The sequence below is a fragment of the Talpa occidentalis genome, unplaced genomic scaffold (assembly GCF_014898055.3).
Source record: "Talpa occidentalis isolate TD23 unplaced genomic scaffold, MPIMG_talOcc4v2.1 talOcc4.9, whole genome shotgun sequence".
Lineage (NCBI taxonomy): Eukaryota > Metazoa > Chordata > Mammalia > Eulipotyphla > Talpidae > Talpa > Talpa occidentalis.
The window spans coordinates 76389573-76409431 of record NW_023605305.1 but is presented as its reverse complement, the minus strand read 5'-3'; the positions used below and the strand labels follow the sequence as shown (position 1 = coordinate 76409431).

Here is a 19859-nt window from a genome sequence, read left to right as displayed (position 1 = left end):
CAATCTTTATAGCCCCGCCTCAGGTCTGCGCCTTTACTTTTCTATAGCTTGTTTAATGACTATGTTAATCATTTTTACCCTCACCTTCAGCTTCTTGTCTTGTGTGAGCCAGTTTCTGGTCTTGTGATACCTCCTTCCCAAATCTTCTACTTCTGGCCTCCATCATTACCAAGCAGGGACTTCCCAGAAGGTAGGAGTGAAGAGGCCCCACTTTGAGACTATGTGAAAAGAGGAATGTAAAATAAAGTGTCACGTCTCCTCTGGGAAACCTCAAACAAAAGGACAGTCACTGCGAGGTCAGTTCCACTAGAAGCGACATGATAGAGGGGCAGGGTAATGGCTGGAATAACCTAGGAACTTTCTGGCCTTTTAAGTCTTCTGGATGGAAGGACTCAAGGGGAGGGGAAGTGAGAGAGGTGTGTCTCTTTTTATTCCCCTCCCAATCCACCAGCTTCCGCCCAAGCCAGGGATCTGTCACAACTGGAGAGGTGGAAAATCTGGTTTCCCTGGCCCAGAGCTTCCCTGCTGGCTTTGGCACTATGGGCACCTGGAGGGCCGCACTCCCAGCCCAGCCGGGCTGAGTGAGTCTTCCAACCTCCCGTGCCTTGCTGTCCCCGGTCCTCCCTGTCTTTTGGGATCTGGGCACCCTCTCCTTTCTCTTGGATGGCACCTCCACCCAGGAGTTTGGATACCTGGATTCCACATGGTAGCTGGCTCAAGGGTATGTGACAGGTATTGGGGGTTGGTAGGTATGGGGATGATTATGCAGAGACAGAGCAGGACCACAGACACCAGGGATTGAGGGGGCAGCCTTAGAGGCCAAGGGACTGCCATCCTCTCCCTGCCCGGGGCCGTGGCCTGGGAGGGCTGTCCTCTCATGGCCTCTCTGCAAGAAGAGGTACAGGCAGGCCTGAGCCAGAAGGACTCAGAAACTGGCTGGGCTAGGGAGGGAAGGGGTCAGAGCAGGCCAGCCAGACGTGTGTGGGGTCATCAGAGAGCAGGGGCGAGCATGTGGCACCGGTGTCAACAGGAGCTTCAGGTCTGTGGAATCTGTATTTTGAGTACAGGGTTCTGCTCCTCAGAAAGTCCCCTGGCCCGGGCCAGAGTGGTTCAAGCTCTGGGCTCTGGGTAGGAAGGACTGCCTGAGTTCAAGGTGAGGAAAGGTAGAGTGGAGCTGTTGGTAACAAGCTCAGAAAGGCAGGATGGGGAAGAGCTGGGCAGCTCCCCAGACGGGCAAGTGAGGCAACAGGCTGAGGCCTGTGAGGGTGATGGAAGTGAGACTCTGGGCCCTCTGGAGAGGAAACTGCCACCTCCCCTAAAACCCGCGCCTCCCCCACCCCACACTTCTGCTGCCTGGGGCTCTGGGATTGGTCCTGAGGGGGGATGTGGTGAGGACTGCTCACCCAGAGTGCCCTGCTGCCTGTTTCCCCAGAGCCTTCTGGTGACAGCCTCTGGCTGAGCATGGCCCTCCCCACCCTGGGCCTGGACCCTTGGAGCCTCCTGGGGCTTTTCCTCTTCCAGCTGCTTCTGTTGCTGCTGCCGCCTACGAATGCCGGGGGTGGTGGACAGGAACCCATGCCCAGGGTCAAATACTATGCAGGTAAGTGTCTGATGGCCAGTCAGTGGAGCGTGGGTTGGAGGGGGAGGAGGAAGGAGCCGGAGACATGTGCCGGGGAGGGGGAGAAAGCGAAAGAGCCAGAGACAGAAATTCACACTGATTTAGGAGGATGATGAAACCCACTCGGGGTGAAGATTGAGGAGAGGGAAGAGGGTCAGGGCACTGCTCCTTCTGGTTCTCCAAAGTCGGTGATTTTTCTTTCCCTCTTTAAATGTCACTGTCGTTAAACTGGGCACCTCAATCCCCAAATCCCTAACTGCTTTCACATCCTGAAGACCGAGGCCCATGCCAGAATGTCACCTGTGCACCTGGCGACCCAGGACACACCCCGCCCATGCCAATGACGCAGGTCACCCTAGGCCAACTGTGTCCTGTGCTGTGCACACTAGGAACATGAGGACTTAGGGTGGCCCCATAGGGGTACAGGCTCTGGAACCCTGTAGGCACAGTCTGGCTGGTTTCTTTTTTTTTTTTTAAGATTTATTTATTTATGCATACAAGAACTGGGGTGCACGGGGTGAGAGGGTCCACCAGAGACAGAGCGGGGAGCAGAACAGGCAGACTGACTGAAATACACTGCGGAGGGGAGCAGCGGGTGAGACAGGAGAGGTCTGCTGCCCCACGTGGGTCACTTCCCTGGCTGGGGATCTAACTCTTGCTGCAGTGACTGCATATAGTTTCATAGTGTAGGGACTTAACCCCTTGCGCCACCAGGGAGTCGCAACTGGCTGGTTTCTTACTGAGGTTGTGGAGGCTGTTAGTGCTCTCACCTCCAGGGAGAGGATTCAGGGAGGACAAGAACTCTATTGGAGTTATAAGGTCTCCTGGGCATGGCTGTGTCTTTAGCATCTTTCTGGGGCAATATGATAAAAGAAATGCATGTTGCCAGTTGATGGAGAGGCCACCTTGGTGTCTGGTGCTTGTAATACTGATATAGAAAAGACTCGGCTTCTGCCCTCAGGGTGCTCACAGTACCCAGGGAAGTTAGAGGCGCAGTCCATCATGCTAGAGGGTGATCAGTATGGTAATTGAGAGGTTGATACCATTCTGGGGGAGCCTGACCTTCCACCCACACACCATTCACCATCTTTTCTTCTTTTTCTTCTTCTTCTTCTTCTTTTTTTAAAAAGATTTATTTATTTATGCATACAAGAGCTGGGGTACAGGCCAGAGTGTGAGGGGTGAGATAATTCAACAGATAGAGTGGGGAGCAGAACGGGCAGATTGACCAAAGCACACTGCTGAGGGAAGCAGTGGGTGAGCCAGGAGAGGTCTGCTGTGCCATGTGGGTAGCTACCTGGTCAGGGATCAAACTCGTGCTGCAGAAGCTGTGGATAGCTTCATAGGTTGCGTCTTAACCCCTTGCCCCACCAGGGAGGCCCCATCCTTTCTTCTTGGTCCTAAGATTCTCTGAGCCTCCAAAGGGTCCAGTTTGCTAGTCAGTCCCTTAACTAATGCAAAAGTGCCACTGTGCTCAGGAGAGAAGGTTCAAGGAGCTCTTTCCTCTTGTGCCAGTGAGACACACACACACACACACACACACACACACACACACACACACGAGGGGTAGAGAGGACCTAAGTGAACCCCCCACAACCAGCTCACCTCCCCTGCCCAGCTGATTTCCAGGTATGCCCACAGGGACTTCTGAAAAGAAGTGTTGCCTTTCTGTTCAACCTATCGCAGTGATTCTAGTAGTGGAAATTTCCGGCAGTAGAGGGAGGGGGAGGAAGTAGGGTGGATGTGTGAAACCTACAATCTTCAGCTCTTCTGACCCACAGTCCTGTCTATGTCTAGCTTTCTTATCTGTGGCTGCTGACACCTTCCTGTTCTGTCTGTCCTTGGTCAGTGAGGTCCAAGGTGTCCTCCCCCATTGGAGCCCCCAAAGTCCCATTGGAACTCCCCCATTGGACACTTTATTTCCTGTCTCTTTGTCCCTTGGGTGCAGGCCATCCTCCCCCAGTCGCTGGCTGTCATTACCCTGTCTCTGCCTGCCTCGCCTCTACTGTGGGCTCAACACACAGAGTTCCTATGGCTGCCAGAGGGAGGGGCAGAGTGGGGAGCTGCTGATGAAGAGCAGGTCCAGCTGCCAAGGCCTGGAGAGTGCTCTGCCAACCCTTCCCCTCCCCTGTCTTATCTCAGAAATCAGCTGTCTACCCACCAGCCCTCATCACTCACCCCTTCTTACCACCTCCCAACAGGGGATGGACGCAGGGCTCTTAGCTTCTTCCACCAGAAGGGTCTCCGGGATTTTGACACTCTGCTCTTGAGTGGTGATGGAGGCACTCTCTACGTGGGGGCTCGAGAAGCCATTCTGGCCTTGGATATCCAGGATCCAGGGGTGCCAAGGCTGAAGAACATGGTGAGGAGGCCAGGGATAAAGGGCATGGGTGAGAGTGATGAGGGGGCCAGCAGCTGCCTGTGTCCGGGCTGCCTGTGCATGAAGAACAGTGCGACTTCTGTTATTTACATAACCAGCAATAATCAGCAATACTTGTTATATATACAGTCCTCCAGCAGGCAAGAAATGTGATAGTGGCTTTGCTTTTCATTGGTAGATCATGAATACTGGTTGAATAATATTAATTGCTAAAACGGTTGATGTGGGAATCACTGACATATGAGAGAAACATTGACTCAAATTATGTCAATAATATGATATCCACCCACAGGCAGAAATCACTGAAGCTTCTGTGCTAAATTCTAGTCACCCTACTAATGGGAACAATGTGAGGGAGAAAGGGAGAGGGAAGTAGGGAACAATGACTTACCATCACCACGGTCTGTGTTTCTCCACCCATGGCTTCCGGACCTCCTGCTGAGATGGCACGCCAGTTAACAAGGCAGATTCTCTGAGGTGTGTCCCAGGAGTTGACATTTTAAACAATTTCCCCAGGAAACGTGTGGTTTGATGGCTCCTGCTCTGCAGGCCATGATTGCATTAGGTGCTTTATAAATGCTACCTATCCGTGTCCTCCAGGAGCCTGGGCAATTGACCAAGGTCACTGAGTCAGTAAGTGGCTGAGCCCAAATTCAGACTCAGATCTGTCTGATTCCATAGACCCGAGTTCTTCCAGGGAATTGTATCCTAAGGCAGGTCAGCATCATCACAGTAAATGGTCATAAATCCATGTTATTAAAGCCCACCAGTATGCTACTCGCCACCATGCCTGCTAGGGATTCACACCAGAGCCAAGAGGGGGTGGCTATTCAAAGCTAGACCTGGAGACCTGATTTCCTTTCCTGTCCCCCACCCCAACTCTCCACTTCAGATACCCTGGCCAGCCAGTGACAAAAAAAAGACTGAATGTGCCTTTAAGAAGAAGAGCAATGAGGTAAGTGGGGGAGATGGTAAACTCTGGTGCCCCCAGACCATCCCTGGATGACCTCAGGTTGGGCAGGCAGCGGAGGACAATTGTTTGCGTGACTGCTACCTGTCAAGTTCTGTAAAAATATATGGGGGCTGCCTTAGCAGAGCCCAGTCCTTCTTCCCTCTAGGAAATGATGGGCAGCCTCTGGGGCCTGGAGTTTGGAGCAAGTGTCCTGAAGGCCTGAGTTTTTTGTCTCCCTCAGACACAGTGCTTCAACTTTATTCGTGTCCTGGTCTCCTTCAACGCCACGCATCTCTACGCCTGCGGCACCTTTGCCTTCAGTCCTCTTTGTACCTTCATTGTGAGTTACCTGACACCCAGCTCGCAGGCCCCAACATCTCTCCTCACATCGATTCCCAGTCCACCCTCCATAGCTCTGGGAAATGTCCAGATGCAGGATCTCCATGAGCGTCCTGGCCCCAGACTGATTTCCTCTATGTCCCTTTCCCTTCCTCCCTCACACCCCTCATGGCCCAGACATGAGATGCTGGCGTTCTGGCCCCCCAGCTTTTTCCCCCCTCTAGGAACTCCAAGATTCCAACCTGCTGCCCATCCTGGAGGACAAGGTCATGGATGGCAAAGGTCAAAGCCCCTTCGACCCTGCCCACAAGCACACAGCTGTCTTGACAGGTGAGTATCAGGTTCCTTGGTGCATCCCATATCTGCTTTCCCAGGTCACTCTGTGAAACATGGGGTCTGACAGTTTCCTGAAAGGCAGGGACAGAGGGAGGGGAAGCCAGGAGCCTCAGAGCACAAGATTAGAGGGACTACCAGGCACTCCAACCATCAACTCCTGCTGAAGTTGCTACAAAGGAGGTGGAGAGATACAGAGGCAGGAGGGTTCAGGAAGGGTCTCTGGCAGAGAAGAGGCCTGAGATCTGGTTGTTTGTTCAACAGATGTGCTCCCTACTTCTCCGGGGAGCAAGGAATCATGCAGGGAACTGTGGGGGTTACAAAGAAGAAATCTGACCCTGTGCCCTCCTGGACACAAACCTTTACAGACTTCTCACCCTGGCTTCCTGGAAGAGGGGGCCTTTTGAGGGTAACCTTGAAAGATGGTAGGAAAGCTATTCAGGAAGAAATGGGTAGGGCCTAAGGTGTGGAAGCAGAAAACACAGGCGCCTTTGGGAACGAGTGATTCTGGTGGCAAGTGGTTCCCCCCTGTGTGTGAGGGAGTAGCCAGAGAAAGCCTGCAGAGTGCCGAAATGGCTGTTTATCGTGGGACGACCTAAACAGGGTGATCAGCATGGGGCTGTGAATTGGACTTTGGCACTCCACAGAAAGATGTAGAACAAAAAGAGAAGCCAGAGACTGATGTGCACGCTGGCCCAGTCAGAGGGCCTGGGCACCCTCCAACTGATTAGGTCTCCCTCCCTCTCCTCTGACCCAGATGGGATGCTCTATTCTGGCACCATGAGCAACTTCCTGGGCAGTGAACCTATCCTGATGCGAACCCTGGGATCCCAGCCTGTGCTCAAGACCGACAATTTCCTCCGTTGGCTACAGTGTAAGCACCTGAACCCCTCCCAGCACAATTTGGCCTCCCTTCATGCAGTCCTGGAGACCTGGCATTTGAAGTGCTGTTAATTCACTCAGCTCTCATATGTTGAGGGTGCACTACATGCAGGGTACAGGGGGTACAGCCAGGAGCAAAGCATCCCACCTCCTGAGCTTTCATCTCATATAAAGAAGCACCAATGGCCTCCCTGGTGGTGCAGGGTTTAAAGTCTCAGATCTGTTGCCAGCCACTGCAGCTTGAGTTTGATCCCCAGCCAGGGAGCTACCCACATGGCACAGCAGACCTCTTCTGCCGTGCCTGCGGCTCCCCTCAGTAGTGTACTTCAGTCAATCTGCCTGTTCCCCACTCCGTCTCTGGTGAATCCTCTCACTGGCCCACTCGCCCCACCTCTGACCTACACCCCAGTTCTTGTATGCATAAATAAATAAATCTTGGGGAAAAAGAAGCAACAGCACCACCACGAAGTGCCCCTCCCCCAGTGGCTACTCCTGGGACAGCTGTGGCACTCAAAGCAACCAATCTTTGGGCCCCCAGAGCCAACCCAAGGGTTTCAGGGAAATCAGGGTTATCAGGTGCCCAATCCCTAAGCCTCTCTTCCTCACTCCTGCAGCGGATGCCTCTTTTGTGGCAGCCATCCCTTCCACCGAGGTCGTCTACTTCTTTTTCGAGGAGACTGCCAGCGAATTTGAATTCTTTGAGAAGCTCCACACCTCTCGGGTGGCCAGAGTCTGCAAGGTGTGTGGCTCGGGTGGGCGCCGGCACTTGCCGCGTGGAGCCCCTGGGGGAGGTGGTAGAGGTGGGGCTTAGAATCTAAGGCCCAATCGGAGCTGGGATAGAAGAGGCAAGGGGCGGGGATTGCGAGGCCAGAGGGCGCCCCCTGACTCAGTCTGGCCGCTCTCCCCAGAATGACGTGGGTGGCGAGAAGGTGCTGCAGAAGAAGTGGACTACTTTCTTGAAGGCCCAGCTGCTCTGCGCCCAGTCTGGACAACTGCCCTTCAACATCATCCGCCATGCCGTCTTACTGCCCTCCGATTCCCAGGTCTACGCAGTCTTCACCTCTCAGTGGTGAGCCGTAGGAACGTGGGGACTGGACACCAGATGCGGGTCAGCACCTGTGTTTCCGAGTCTCCAAGGGACTAGGAACTGACCTGAGCCGAGCACATATCTCCCAGGAATTTGACCTACGTCCTTCATGTAGAGGGGAAAAATAAAACTCAGAGAGGTCCTTGTAGTTTGTATCTTGCCTAGTTACAAAAAGGAGGCATCTTACAGAAGACAAAAATTGAAGTAGGACCTCCCTGGTGGCACAGGGGTTTAATTCACAGTGCTGTCAAGCTATGGCCAGCCACTGCGGCATGAGTTCCATTCCGGGCCAGGGAGGTGACCCACATGGTGGAGTAGACCTCTTGTGTCTCCCTCACTGCTCCCCTCAGCAGTGTATTTCAGTAGATCTGCCTGTTCTGCTCCCGACTCTGTCTCTGGTGAACCCTCTCCCCCGCCATCTCTGGCCTACACCGCAGTTCTTGTATGCATTAATAAATAAAAATAAATCTTTAAAAAAACAAAAATTAAAGTAAAATAAAACTGCCAGGGAAATGGGAATAAAAGGAGAATAAGAAAAACTAAGGGAGGGTCAGCACCTAACAAGTGGTTTATCATTGGATGCTGGTCTCAAATTTAGCTCTGCACTTCCTGATTAATAGAGCAAAGAGCTACCAACATCATCACATAAAAATAAAGTCATTACTTGGAAACTGGGAAAGGTTAACTATTTGCCTAAAGTTCCATGGTGTAAGTCTGGCCCCACAATGTCTAGGTACCGGCTCACAAGTGTCAGGTGCCAGGTAGACCTTTTGTTTCCTCAGACCATGACTGAAGGAATAAAAATCATTTTGTCGACCTTGATTGGTTCTCTGAGGACTGGTGCCCAGGCACCCAAAGGAAGAGGGTTTCCTGGTCTTACCAGGAGCTGGTTATACTGCCTCTCCCTTTGGTGTAGCCCAGCCTGAGAAGTACCAGAGCCAGCCACCCCAGAGTCTGAGCCCCAATTTATTCCCATTAAAGATAATTAAATTTCAGATCCTAAGTTGGGCCAGAGTTAGGGCCTATCTTAGTCCTTAGCCCTGGGGTGCTGGGAAAAGGAGAGGCAGCTGGTTGAAACCCCACACTCCTTTCCCCCTAGGGTTTTTCACAGAGGCTGGAGAGGGAACTTTCTGGTATAGCTGAGATCACAATGTCCCCTTCTTGGCTATCTCCAGGGAGAGCGGCGGGACCAGGAGCTCAGCTGTCTGTGCCTTCTCTCTTGAGGACATCAAGCGTGTCTTTGAGGGAAAATACAAGGAACTGAACAAAGAGACTTCACGTTGGACTACTTTTGGGTTTTCCGATATCGATCCCCGGCCAGGCAGCGTGAGTACCACCCCTCGCACTGAGCAAAGCCTACGCAGACACAGACACACACATAATATACATGTAAAGAACCTATCATGATATGAAAAATGCCCAGTAAATGTTAGTGCTCTTCCCACCCCCTCCAACACACTAGTGTTGTCTGGTCAGATATACACCCGCTCCAGCTATCCATATTCCACAGGTGTCCAACCGCCATCCTACACACAAATCAAACCCCCAATGCCCCAGCTAATTGCACTTCAAATACCTGGGTGTTGCTACTTCTTAATGTTTTATTTTCAGACAGTATCTTATCAATTCTCATTCTGAAGAGTGAGGATTTCATTGTGTTCCTGACTCCCACCTCCACCCAGAGACATGCTGGAGCTTGGGTTGCAGCAACTAGCAAGAACTGTTGGCATATCTCTTTCAAATTTGTGTTCAGTGACATTACACTGGGAACTTGAAATCAACCCTGATGAGAGTATACCGTCTGGAAATTGGCCAGTACTACGGTTTTGCCCCTGAACCCCAAAACCCACCTCACAGCCACCTCCCAACACACCACTGCACCCACCCCTAATCTCCCAGCATCATTTCATTGTCATTTTGGTTAGATCAATATTTACATATTCACTGTTATTATAAACAACCGAGCAAGGTAGTAAACCATGATTAATTTTCCTTTTTGCATATTTTTTTCCCTGGGAGTAGTAATTACCATGTTTTTTTGTTTGTTCGTTTGTGTTGTTTTTTAAGTGTTTATCTTTTTTAAAAATTTATTTTTTTAAAGATTTATTAATTTATGCATACAAGAGGTGAGGTACAGGCCAGAGGTGCAGGGGGTGGGGGTGAGAAGATTCACCAGAGAGAGTGGGGAAACAGGCAGGTCTACTGAAATACACTGCTGAGGGGAGCAGTGGACGAGACAGGAGAGGTCTGCTTCGCCATGTGGGTTAGCTCCCTGGCTGGCTGGGGATCGAATTTGTGCTGCACAGGCTATGGATTGCTTCATAGTGCAGTGCTTAACCCCTTGCGCCACCAGGGAGGTTCCTCTAAGTGCTTATCTTTAATTCAGCCCCAAACTCATCCTCAATTATATGAGTCTCTTCTCAAGACAGACCCCTTAGTTTTTCTAAGTTTCATCTTCCTAGAGAACCTTCCCTTGGGCCATGGTCTGGAGCACAGTTGTCATTCTGGAATCTCCCTTCCTTGTCATTCTGGGCATTCCCTCTGCCTCTTTCTTGTGACGAGCTTGTTTCCTGCATCCCCTGGCTTCCTCTTACTGTCTTTTACCTCATTTTATTGGCAGATGGAAAGGGATACATGGCTACATTTTCTTTGTGACTTTGAATGTCTGAAAAAGTACTCTTACTTTCACGTTTGATAGTTTGGTATAGGTATACCTTCCATGAAGATAGACTAGAATAATCTTCCATGAAGATTTGGAATAATCTTCCAGTGCCGTTGCTGAGAACTCCAAAGCTATTCTGATCCCTGATTTTCTCATCTTGTTGTACCATTTCTTTATCTCTGGTGGTTAAATTTCATGATGCTGTGGTTTATTTGGGCTCTTACTCACTTATTTGTACTGGGCACACAATTTGTCCCTTCACCATGCAAATTTAATTCTTTCAGTTCTAAGTTTTCCCAAGCTACTTCCTCCTCTGTTTTTTTTTTTTTTAAAGATTTATTTATTTATGCATACAAGAACTGGGGTACAGGCCAGAGGTGTGGGGGTGAGAGGATTCACCAGAGACAGAGTGGGTGCGCCACCAGCGAGACCCCTCTTTGCCTCAACAAATATTTTTTGAAGTCAAGTGCTACTCTTCTATGTACTGGAGATACAGCAGTGAACAAAACAGACAAAAGTTCCTTCCTTATGTAGTTGATATCCTAATGTTAGTATTTTCTCACTTCTTTCTGGATACCCTGTTCTTTTTTTTTTTTTTTTAAAGTTTTATTTATTTATTTATTTATTTATTTATACAAGCACTGGGTACAGTCAGAAGCGTGGGAGAGTGAGAGAATTCACCACAGCCAGAACAGGGAGCAGAACAGACAGACTGACGAAATACACTGCTGAGGGGAGCAGCGGGTGGCAGAGAGGTCTGCGTGCCATGTGGGACCCTCGCCCGGCGGCCGGGGATCGAACTGGCATGCAGAGGCTGCGGGCAGCTTCGCTACCCAGTGCTCAACCGCTGCGCCACCGGGGAGGCCCGATACCCTGTTCTTTTTTTAGTATTTATTTTTATTTATTGATGCATACAAGAACTGGGGTGTAGGCCAAAAGCGTTGGAGGGGTGAGAGGATTCACCAGAGGCAGAGTAGGGAGCAGAACAGGCAGATTGAATGAAATACACTGCTGCGGGGAGCAGTAGGCAAGACAGGAGCAGCCTGCTGCACCATGTGGGTTGCTCCCTGGCTGGGGATCAAACTCATGCTGCAGTGGCTGCCAATAGCTTCGTAGTGCTGAGACTTAACCCCTTGTGCCACCAGGGAGGCCCCTGGATACCCTGTTCTGATCCTCTAACTTTTAAGTCTTTTCCTGTTTTCCAGATGTCTGGTTTTGTTTTATTTTCTCAAAGTGTCTCAACTTTATCTTCTTTCTGGTCCTTCTTTCAGATTTTACATTTCTGCCAAAATATTTAATTTCCTGGATTTTTTTTAATTTTTGAACATATTTTTTTAAATATTCAATTATAGAGAATTTTAAACATAAATAAATATATAATGGAACTCCATATAGCCACCAGTTAGCTTCAAGTTAGAGCCAATCAAACTTGTTTTAAGGCCTCTCCTGTGGTGCAGCGGTTGAACGCTGGGCTGCAAAGCTCTGCAGCGCCGGTTCAATCCCCGGCCGCCGGGCAAGCGTCCCACATGGCGCGCAGACCTCTCCTTCCGCCCGCTGCTCCCCTCAGCAGTGTACTTTGTAAGTCTGCCTCCTCTGCTCTACCCTCTGGCTCTGGTGAATTCTCTCACCCTCCTGAGCTTCTGACTGTACCCAGTGCTTGTACAAACAAACAAACAAGACAACTTGTTTTATTTGTACCCCACCCACTCTGCCCTTATTATTTTGAAGCAAATTCTGAATAACATATCATTTCATCTATATTAGTTTCCTTTGGTTGTCACATACATTACCACAAACTTGGTGGTTTTAAAATAACAGAAATATGTTCCCTCATAGTTCTGGAGACCAGGACTTTGAATCAAAGCATCAGCACCAGCAGAGCTGGTTCCTTCTGGAGACTGAGGCAGAATCCATTCCATGACCCTCTCCTACCTTCTGCTGGGCTGTTGGTCATCCTTGGCATTCCTTGGCTTAGAAACACACCATTCCAATCTTTGTCTCTGCCATCGCTTTGCTTTCTCTGTGTGTTTCCTCCACTTCTATAAGAAGTGTCCTTTTTATAGATAGGACAGTTGTCATTGGATTTCGAGCCCTCTGCAATCCAGAATGATCTCATTTCAGATCATTAATGATATCTAAAGAGACTCTTTTTGAAAATAAAGTCACATTCCCAGGTTTTAGATGCACATATCATTTCAGGGGCAGGGGGAGAATAATTCAACTCACTATATCATCCATAAATATTTTAGTATTTTCTCCAAAAGACATGGTTATAAAACAAATTCATAGCCATAGTACCATCATCACACCTAAAAACTAAATAATCTGCATGTAGTCTAATCTACATTTGGTGTTTCATTCTAATTGTTTAATTAAAAAAGCAATGTTTATTTGAATCAAGACCCAGATAAGATCTATCCATTTGGACTGGTTGTTCATTTAAGTCTCTTCTAATTTATGTGTTCCCTTTCCAGCTTCTTTTTTCTTTTGCAATTTATTTGTCATATAAAGTTTTTCTCAGTTTGGTTTACCTCTGTATATTCTGTAAATTGGCTGGACTTAATCAGATTGAAATTTGATTTTGGGCATAAGTCTACTTCATGGAGGTAGTTAGTGTGCTTTTCCTTCAGGACATGCAATATCTCACTTCCCTTTCTGTTTCACAATTACAGTAATAGCACTTATCTCTTCTAAGATAGTAATGATAGTTTGCTGTGAAGCTACCCTTTCTTTGAATCAATTCTGTTTCCTTTTAGGTTTTTGTTGTTTGTGTTGGTCTCTTCACGTTCATGGTTTTATATGCACATATCTGCTGATCCTTGGCTATCTAGTCATATTTAAGAATAGGGAACCATGAAGTTATTTGGAAACTACCTGTGGGTATGACTTGGCAAGTTGGGCTCCATAGTAACTTCACTGAGGAGTGTCTGATGGTGCTGTTTTGTTGGGGACCTTTGATGTCACTGTCTTTGTTTTTTTTTTTTTTTCTTGGATTGTTCATCAACTTTCCCAGAGTTGACTCTTCTAGTCTTCTGCTTGGAGAGAGGTGGTTTGGCTCCTAATGTCTAGAAGCATAGGGATGAAGATTGTGTGTACGGAGAATATCTTGAAGCTTCTGTGTTTACCTGCACCTGGCCCTCCTGTTGTCATGATAGGGTCCTTCCTCAACTATACCTGCTGCCGTCCATGCAGAGACCCTCTCTTTACCCTCTGTATATGTTATAGGGCAGCCCTGATACAAAATGGGGTGCCTGACTGTGGGTCCTCACCCACGCGCTTAAAAGGACTTATTAATACTCTGCTGCAGGCACACGCAGAAGGTTAATAAAAGGTTTATTTACAAGGGAAATGAGGAAATGTACAGCTCAGGGAGAAAAATGGGAGACAAAGTTTTAAATGTGTCCTACCCGATCTGCCGATCTGGAATCCCAAATGGCACTCTGAGAGCTGGTCACGAGCCAGGAGCCATGAAGCCAGGAGGCGAGCGACAGAGCAAGAAAGCCCAAGGCCCACGTGTTTGGTTTTTTATACCAACCCTGGCTGCTTAACTCCACCCTCAGGTCCCAGCCACCTTCCCTTTGGTGGTGATGGGATTTGTCTTTCCCAATGTCCTGATGGCTTTGGTCTGGAGTGGGGGTGGAGTCCACAAAGCCTGTGTGGGATTAGCTCAGGACATCCTTTCCCCCTAACATGTAGAGTAAAACCTCCAGTTTTGGTCATGGTTTCGAGGGTCAGTAACCAGCTCCATGGAGCTGGGAGAAGGTCTATCTGTTTCTTAAATTTTCAAATAATCTCTATCAGGTCCTCTTTTAACTCACTTGCAAAAGTGACTGGGGCAACTAGTTCATGAACTTTAGGAAATCTGCCTTATAAATGAGAGTGTTTTGGGCCCCCTGGGCTAGCTTAAGAAGATTCCTTTTTCTCCTGGTTTACTATTTGTTCATTTGCTTTCCAAACTCCAGAATGCGGTGCTTTAGCTTCCTCTCCATGTAGATTTATCTTTTTTTAAAAAAAAAATCTCTTTAGGGGAAAGTGAGAGTAAGTGCATACTCATTCTGGCATCAAAATGATACGTAGATGTCACTGCCTCACTTTACAGATGAGGAAATTGAGGTTTATAGCGGTAAAGTAAGTTGTCTGAGGGCATAGCTTGCTGGTGACCGGGGGGAGGAGGGGGCTGGCCTAAGGCAGCTCTTGGGTGTGAAGGATAAGGATCCTGACCGCAGATCAGGATACAGGTGTTCCAGAGCCACAGCATGCTCATATTGGCAGGGCCTTTACACAACAGCCGGTCCAACCCCCTCATTTTATGGGTGCCCAGAATGGAAAAAGGAGACTCTCAGAGTCGTGCCACAAGCTCATGCAAAACCATGATGAGAAACACTCCCTGCTACACCACTCCTTTTGGTGACAGCCTGCATTCAGTCGCTGACTTGGCAAGCATTTGTTGGGCACCAACTGTATGCCAGGTCCTGTGTTATGCGTGGGGCTACAGATAGGAGTAAAGCATGTGTCCTCACCCTGCTTCCTGCTGGCTTCCAGGCCTCCTTGATGCAGGTGGTGATGGCGAGGAAGGTGATAACAGCTCACAAGTGTTGAATACTTGACCAAGCACTGATCTAATGACTTTCATGTATTAGTGCTTTTCATCCCCTCAACAATCCTAGGATGAAGTGGTCATATGCCCCCTTCAATGTTCAGGAGCCTCAGGCACATGGAGGCTGGAGTCCAAAGCCAGGCAGCTTTAATTACCCTCCTGAGATGGGGGACTGCCATGAGGGAGGAAGGCAAAGGGTTTAGCAGAAGGGGCTGGGAGGGAGAGAGGAGGCGAGGGGTGAGCTCACTGGAAAGAAAAAGCTGACCTGACCTACCTGCTTTCCCTTTCCCCTTCAGTGCTCCGTGGGCCCCTCCTCTGACAGAGCGTTGACCTTCATGAAGGACCATTTCCTGATGGATGAGCAGGTGGTGGGGATACCCCTGCTGGTGAAGTCTGGTGTGGAGTACACACGACTTGCAGTGGAGACAGCCCAGAGCACTGATGGGCATGGCCATGTGGTCATGTACCTGGGCACCAGTGAGTACAGGGCTCCAGGACATCCTTGGGGCTGGAGCAGGGCCTGTGACTCAGGTTGAGTTCATTCAGTCACCCCTTTGTTAAACAAATGTTTGCTGAGTACCTATTCTACACCCTGCTATGTTCTGAAAATACAGTGTGGGTACAAAGCATCCCAATCCCTTCCTCTTCTGAGCTCCCAGTCTGGTGGGAGAGAGCAGCACGGAGGTCTTTGGTGGCCTTAGCAAGAGCTGTTTATCCTGTAGAGGGAAACCTTGTTGGGGGTGACAAGTGAGTAGGTATAGAGAAGCTGGAAGCAGAGAGTGTACCCATGACTCCTTGAGGATGCTTGGCTGTGAAGGGGGAGAGAGGAGGTGGGGGTTCCTGGAGGAGGGTGTGAGGTCCAAGCTGCATTCTTTCTTTAAAGATGAGACCGACTGTAAGGATCCAGTAGAGGGGAATGATGAAGAGATGGGCAGGTGAGGGGATCACTGGCAGGGAAGGTTGCAGAGGGAGCAGGAAAGCAGAGTGTAGGACACAGGTGAGGGATGGGCCTTGAGTAGAAGAGGGGGCACCTCTGCTGAGGTGGGAGGGAGGGTAAGGAAGGGGTAAGGTGGGAGTATACAGACTACTCGAGGGGGCAGGAAGCAGAGGGAGTGCCTATGTGAAGGCTTTCTTGCGTTCTCATGAAGCAGGGGGTGCTCAAAGTCATGAGCTAAGACTGAGAGGTAGGAAGGAGGGAGGTTTGAGGGGTTGGATGCCATTAGTCATTGTGGAAAGAAGGGGAGAGGGTCTAGCTAAGATGGATGAACTTGAGCTGTAGCGGAAGGATCCACCAGCTTCCTTCACTTTCAGCACATTACTGTAGCAGCCATCCATGTATTTGGAAATACAGTAAAGACCAGAACAGACAGAAATGTCAGTCCTTGTGGAGTGCATGGAGCAGACAATAAACATACCGACGGAGTCAGTGACGTAGTACCCTGAGATCAGGAAATGAAGTAGAGCAGCTGGAGAGTGGTCAGGAATGTCAGTTGGGGAGGTTGCTATTTTTAAAAGGGTGGTGGGGACACTCACTGAAGTGCGTTTTGAGTAGACACTTGATGGAGGTGAGGGAGGCTGGTGATGTGATTTCCTGCAGAAGTGCTCTCTGTCCACTGCCTTGTGTCCATAGAGAAAGTGGATTTCTGGACTCACTGTGGACACAGTTTTTCCAGGCAGTTGCAGAAGGTCAGGGATAAAGATTCTGAGCCATTTACAGGGGAGCTTATCTCAGTACAGAGAGGGAACGGTCTGGCTATTCTGTGTCCTGTGCACATTATACTTCAGAAAGAAGTTTCTAGAGCTGGGGAGGCCACTAGAGACAGAGAGGGCCACAAGTGGGGTCTGTGGTTGAGGTGAGACAATTTCCACTCTGTCTCTTCACAGCCACTGGGTCTCTCCACAAGGCTGTGGTGAGTGGGGACAGCGGTGCTCATCTGGTGGAAGAGATCCAGCTGTTTTCTGACCCTGAACCTGTTCGCAACCTGCAGCTGGCTCCCATCCAGGTGGGAATGCCTTCCGGGGGGGCAGCATGGGACGCCAGGCCCTTACTGGGTGTGGTGGAGGCGTGCTGACACTTTCTCTGTCTGTTCCAGGGTGCAGTGTTTGCAGGCTTCTCAGGAGGCATTTGGAAGGTTCCCCGAGCTAACTGTAGTGTCTACGAGAGCTGTGTGGACTGTATCCTTGCCCGGGACCCCCACTGTGCCTGGGACCCTAAGTCCAGCATCTGCCGCCTCCTACCTACACATATCCCGTGAGTGCCAGTCCTGGATGATCGCTGAAGCTGGCCCTTGAGGACCTTCTAACCCAGTTTCTGCCCCTGTTCTTCCTCTGTCCAGGGGTTACTGACAGTTGTCCCCAAGATTTCCTCTTCCTGTGGTGGGCTTCTCCAGGGATGCAGTTGTGCCAGGCAGCTTTGAAGCAGCTACGGCCACCTTGGGTTTCTGTGTTCTCCACTCTCTTCTCCCTTGCCCTCCACTGCCCACTTCCTTCCTCAGCACCCTTCCCTCTCTTCCTCCGCTTACCATTTTTTGTCTATTTCAATGGGTGATTTTTCTTTCCTTGCCTTCTCAGAAAGTCCTGGAGGCAGGACATGGAGCGCGGGAACCCAGACTGGGCATGTGCCAGTGGCCCCATGGCCAGGAGCCAACCACCTCAGAGACGCCCCCAAATCAGTGAGTGTGAGACTGGGGAAGATGCAAAGCCTCCAGAAGACTTCTATCCGGGGCGGGGGGGGGGCATTTCTGCCTCAGTTTATCCCCTCACACCTGTCTGACTTGAGACCTGAACACGCTGAGTTGGGATGGATTTGGATCCTGGCTATATGGGGGTGGGAAAGGAATTCTAAGCTGGAACTAAGACTTAAAGAGTTAAAGTTGCTTTTGGTGTTCGAGTCAGGGGGGCTGGAGGTCAGTCAGGGGTCCAGACCTGAGATGAGGAAGCGGTCAGAGTTCTGTTTGGGAGTTGGAAGGAAAGTTGGGTCCAAATGTAAGGTAGACTCTCTCCTGCCTTCCTCTGCACCCCCCTCATGCCCTCCATCTTTTTGTCTTTTTCCTTCACCTACAGTTAAAGAAGTCCTGGCTGCCCCCAACTCCATCCTGGAGCTCCCCTGCCCCCACCCCTCAGCCCTGGCCTCTTACCGCTGGAGTCACGGCACAGCCGCCGTCCCGGGAGCCTCTTCCACTGTCTACAATGGCTCCCTCTTGCTCCTCCTCCGGGATGGGGTGGGGGGCCTCTATCAGTGCTGGGCCACAGAGAATGGCTTCTCATACCCCGTGGTCTCCTACTGGGTGGACAGCGAGGACCAGCCCCTGGCCCTGGATCCTGAACTGGCGGGCATTCCACGGGAGCGTGTGGAGGCCCCTCTGACCAGAGTGGGTGGTGGGGCCGCCCTGGCTGCCCAGCGGTCTTACTGGCCCCACTTCCTTACCGTTACTGTGCTCCTTGCCTTAGTGCTTTCAGGGGTTCTCATTCTCCTCCTCGCCTCCCCCTTGGGAGCCCTTCGAGCCCGGGGCAAGGTCCAGGGCTGTGACACACTGCCCCCTGGGGACAAGGCCCCACTGAGCAAGGAGAAGCACCTCCACCCCTGCAAGGAGCACAGGACCTCTGCCAATGCTGTGGATGCCGACAACAACCGTCTGGGCACCGAGGTGGCTTAAACTCTGGACACAGGCTGAGGCTGTGAGGTAGTGCAGGTGGGAGCAGCACAAAAAAAAAACACCTTCCCACAAGAAGAGCTCTCCTGCCTCTGTGCCACCAAGACTTCACTCAGTGGGGTCTCCCACTGGACTCAGTGACTCTCCCACTGGATTCTCTCCTACCAAGCACACGGACTCTAACAGGGTTTCCCGGCCCTGGATCTAGGCCATGATAGAAGGACCTGCAGAGGATCCTTGGGTTCTGGTCATTCCAAGACCCTCCAGAAACATCTACTCCAGGAGACCCGACTGTTCCAGAACGCTGTGATAAGAAATACCAGACATCCAAAAAAACATATACCTGCCGCTTCTGGAGACTCCATCCCGAAAGCAACTGCTGCCTTGGAGACCAACATTCCCCTCTCCCAGGGATCTCAAGGGCTCTTCAGGGAGCTGCCCCTCCTGCTCTGGTTATCAGCAGTGGCCCTGACTCCAGGGCAGATGTCCCTGACTTTCCTTCTTGTTTCAGTTGGGGCAGGCTGGCTCCCTTCTGGCCTAGCTGGATGGCAGGCGTGGTCTGAGCCTTGTTCACTTCTTCACCCTGACTGACGTCATGCCCTCTCTCCACTCCCTTTTCCTTTGTTTTGGGATTCAAAAAGCTGCTTGTCACACAGTTTATTTTTTATTAAAAAGACAAAGTTGATGACTTGTTTCTATTTTGGGGGAGCAGAGTACCCTAGCAGAGGGTTGGTAGGTGTAAGGGGAGGAGGCATTCTGAGGACATCAGCTTGGGGAAGGGCTAGTTTGTGAGATAATTCTCTGGCTTCTGCCCTACAGTTGCACCCTGAGCTCCAGCGCCATAGTCCTTTCTTCAGCCCCAACACTGTTAGGAGCTGTTGGGCCACACATCTCTCTTGTCCAACTTCACCTCCTGTCTGCTGGTCTGTGCCCTGTCCCCAATAGAGGTGTGCTAGGTGTTCTCAGGTGTGCTAGGTCCCTATAAAAAAAAAGGGGGGGCCTCCCCGTGGCGCAGGCAGTTGAGCGCCTCACTGTGAAGCTGTCCGCAGCCTCTGCAGCATGGGTTTGATCCCGGCCGGCCGACGAGAATCCCACATGGCGAAGCAGACCTCTCCTGTCTCGCCCGCTGCTCCCCTCACCAGTGTATTACGTCTGTCTGCCTGTTCTGTTCCCCGCTCTGTCTCTGGTGGATCCTCTCACCCCCTGCATCTCCGGCCTGTACCCCGGTTCTTGTATAAAAATAAATAAATCTTGGGCCTCCCCTGGTGGAGCAGCGGTTGAGCGCTGGCTGCAAAGCTGCCCACAGCCTCTGCAGCACCGGTTCAATCCCCGGCCGCCGGCGAGGGTCCCACATGG

At 50.5% G+C, this 19859-nt stretch overlaps 1 protein-coding gene across 2 annotated transcripts; it reads left to right on the top strand.

The window, feature by feature from the left end:
• Window positions 1-236: 236 nt before the first annotated feature.
• SEMA4A (semaphorin 4A) lies at window positions 237-19172 on the top strand. Of its 2 annotated transcripts, none has more exons than XM_037500255.2 (15): window positions 237-296; window positions 1433-1600; window positions 3820-3980; window positions 4891-4953; window positions 5192-5290; window positions 5514-5619; window positions 6380-6496; window positions 7119-7243; window positions 7413-7573; window positions 8767-8917; window positions 15147-15327; window positions 16735-16853; window positions 16944-17101; window positions 17422-17522; window positions 17914-19172. In XM_037500255.2, exons 2-15 carry the CDS (start codon window positions 1462-1464, stop codon window positions 18504-18506), a joined length of 2274 nt encoding a protein of 757 aa, XP_037356152.1. In that variant the 5' UTR covers window positions 237-296; window positions 1433-1461; the 3' UTR covers window positions 18507-19172. The 2 variants fall into 2 exon arrangements, with proteins under 2 accessions (XP_037356152.1, XP_037356151.1); XM_037500254.2 differs by lacking the exon at window positions 237-296 and adding an exon at window positions 513-721.
• Window positions 19173-19859: the final 687 nt, after the last annotated feature.

Excerpts from the sequence above, each read along its gene's own strand:
- SEMA4A (XM_037500254.2), top strand. The coding sequence starts at position 664 with ATGGCACCTCCACCCAGGAGTTTGGATACCTGGATTCCACATGGTAGC. Across the intron at positions 3,981-4,890 it reads TGCCAAGGCTGAAGAACATG|ATACCCTGGCCAGCCAGTGA; the intron begins GTGAGGAGGCCA and ends TCTCCACTTCAG. Across the intron at positions 4,954-5,191 it reads TTAAGAAGAAGAGCAATGAG|ACACAGTGCTTCAACTTTAT; the intron begins GTAAGTGGGGGA and ends TGTCTCCCTCAG.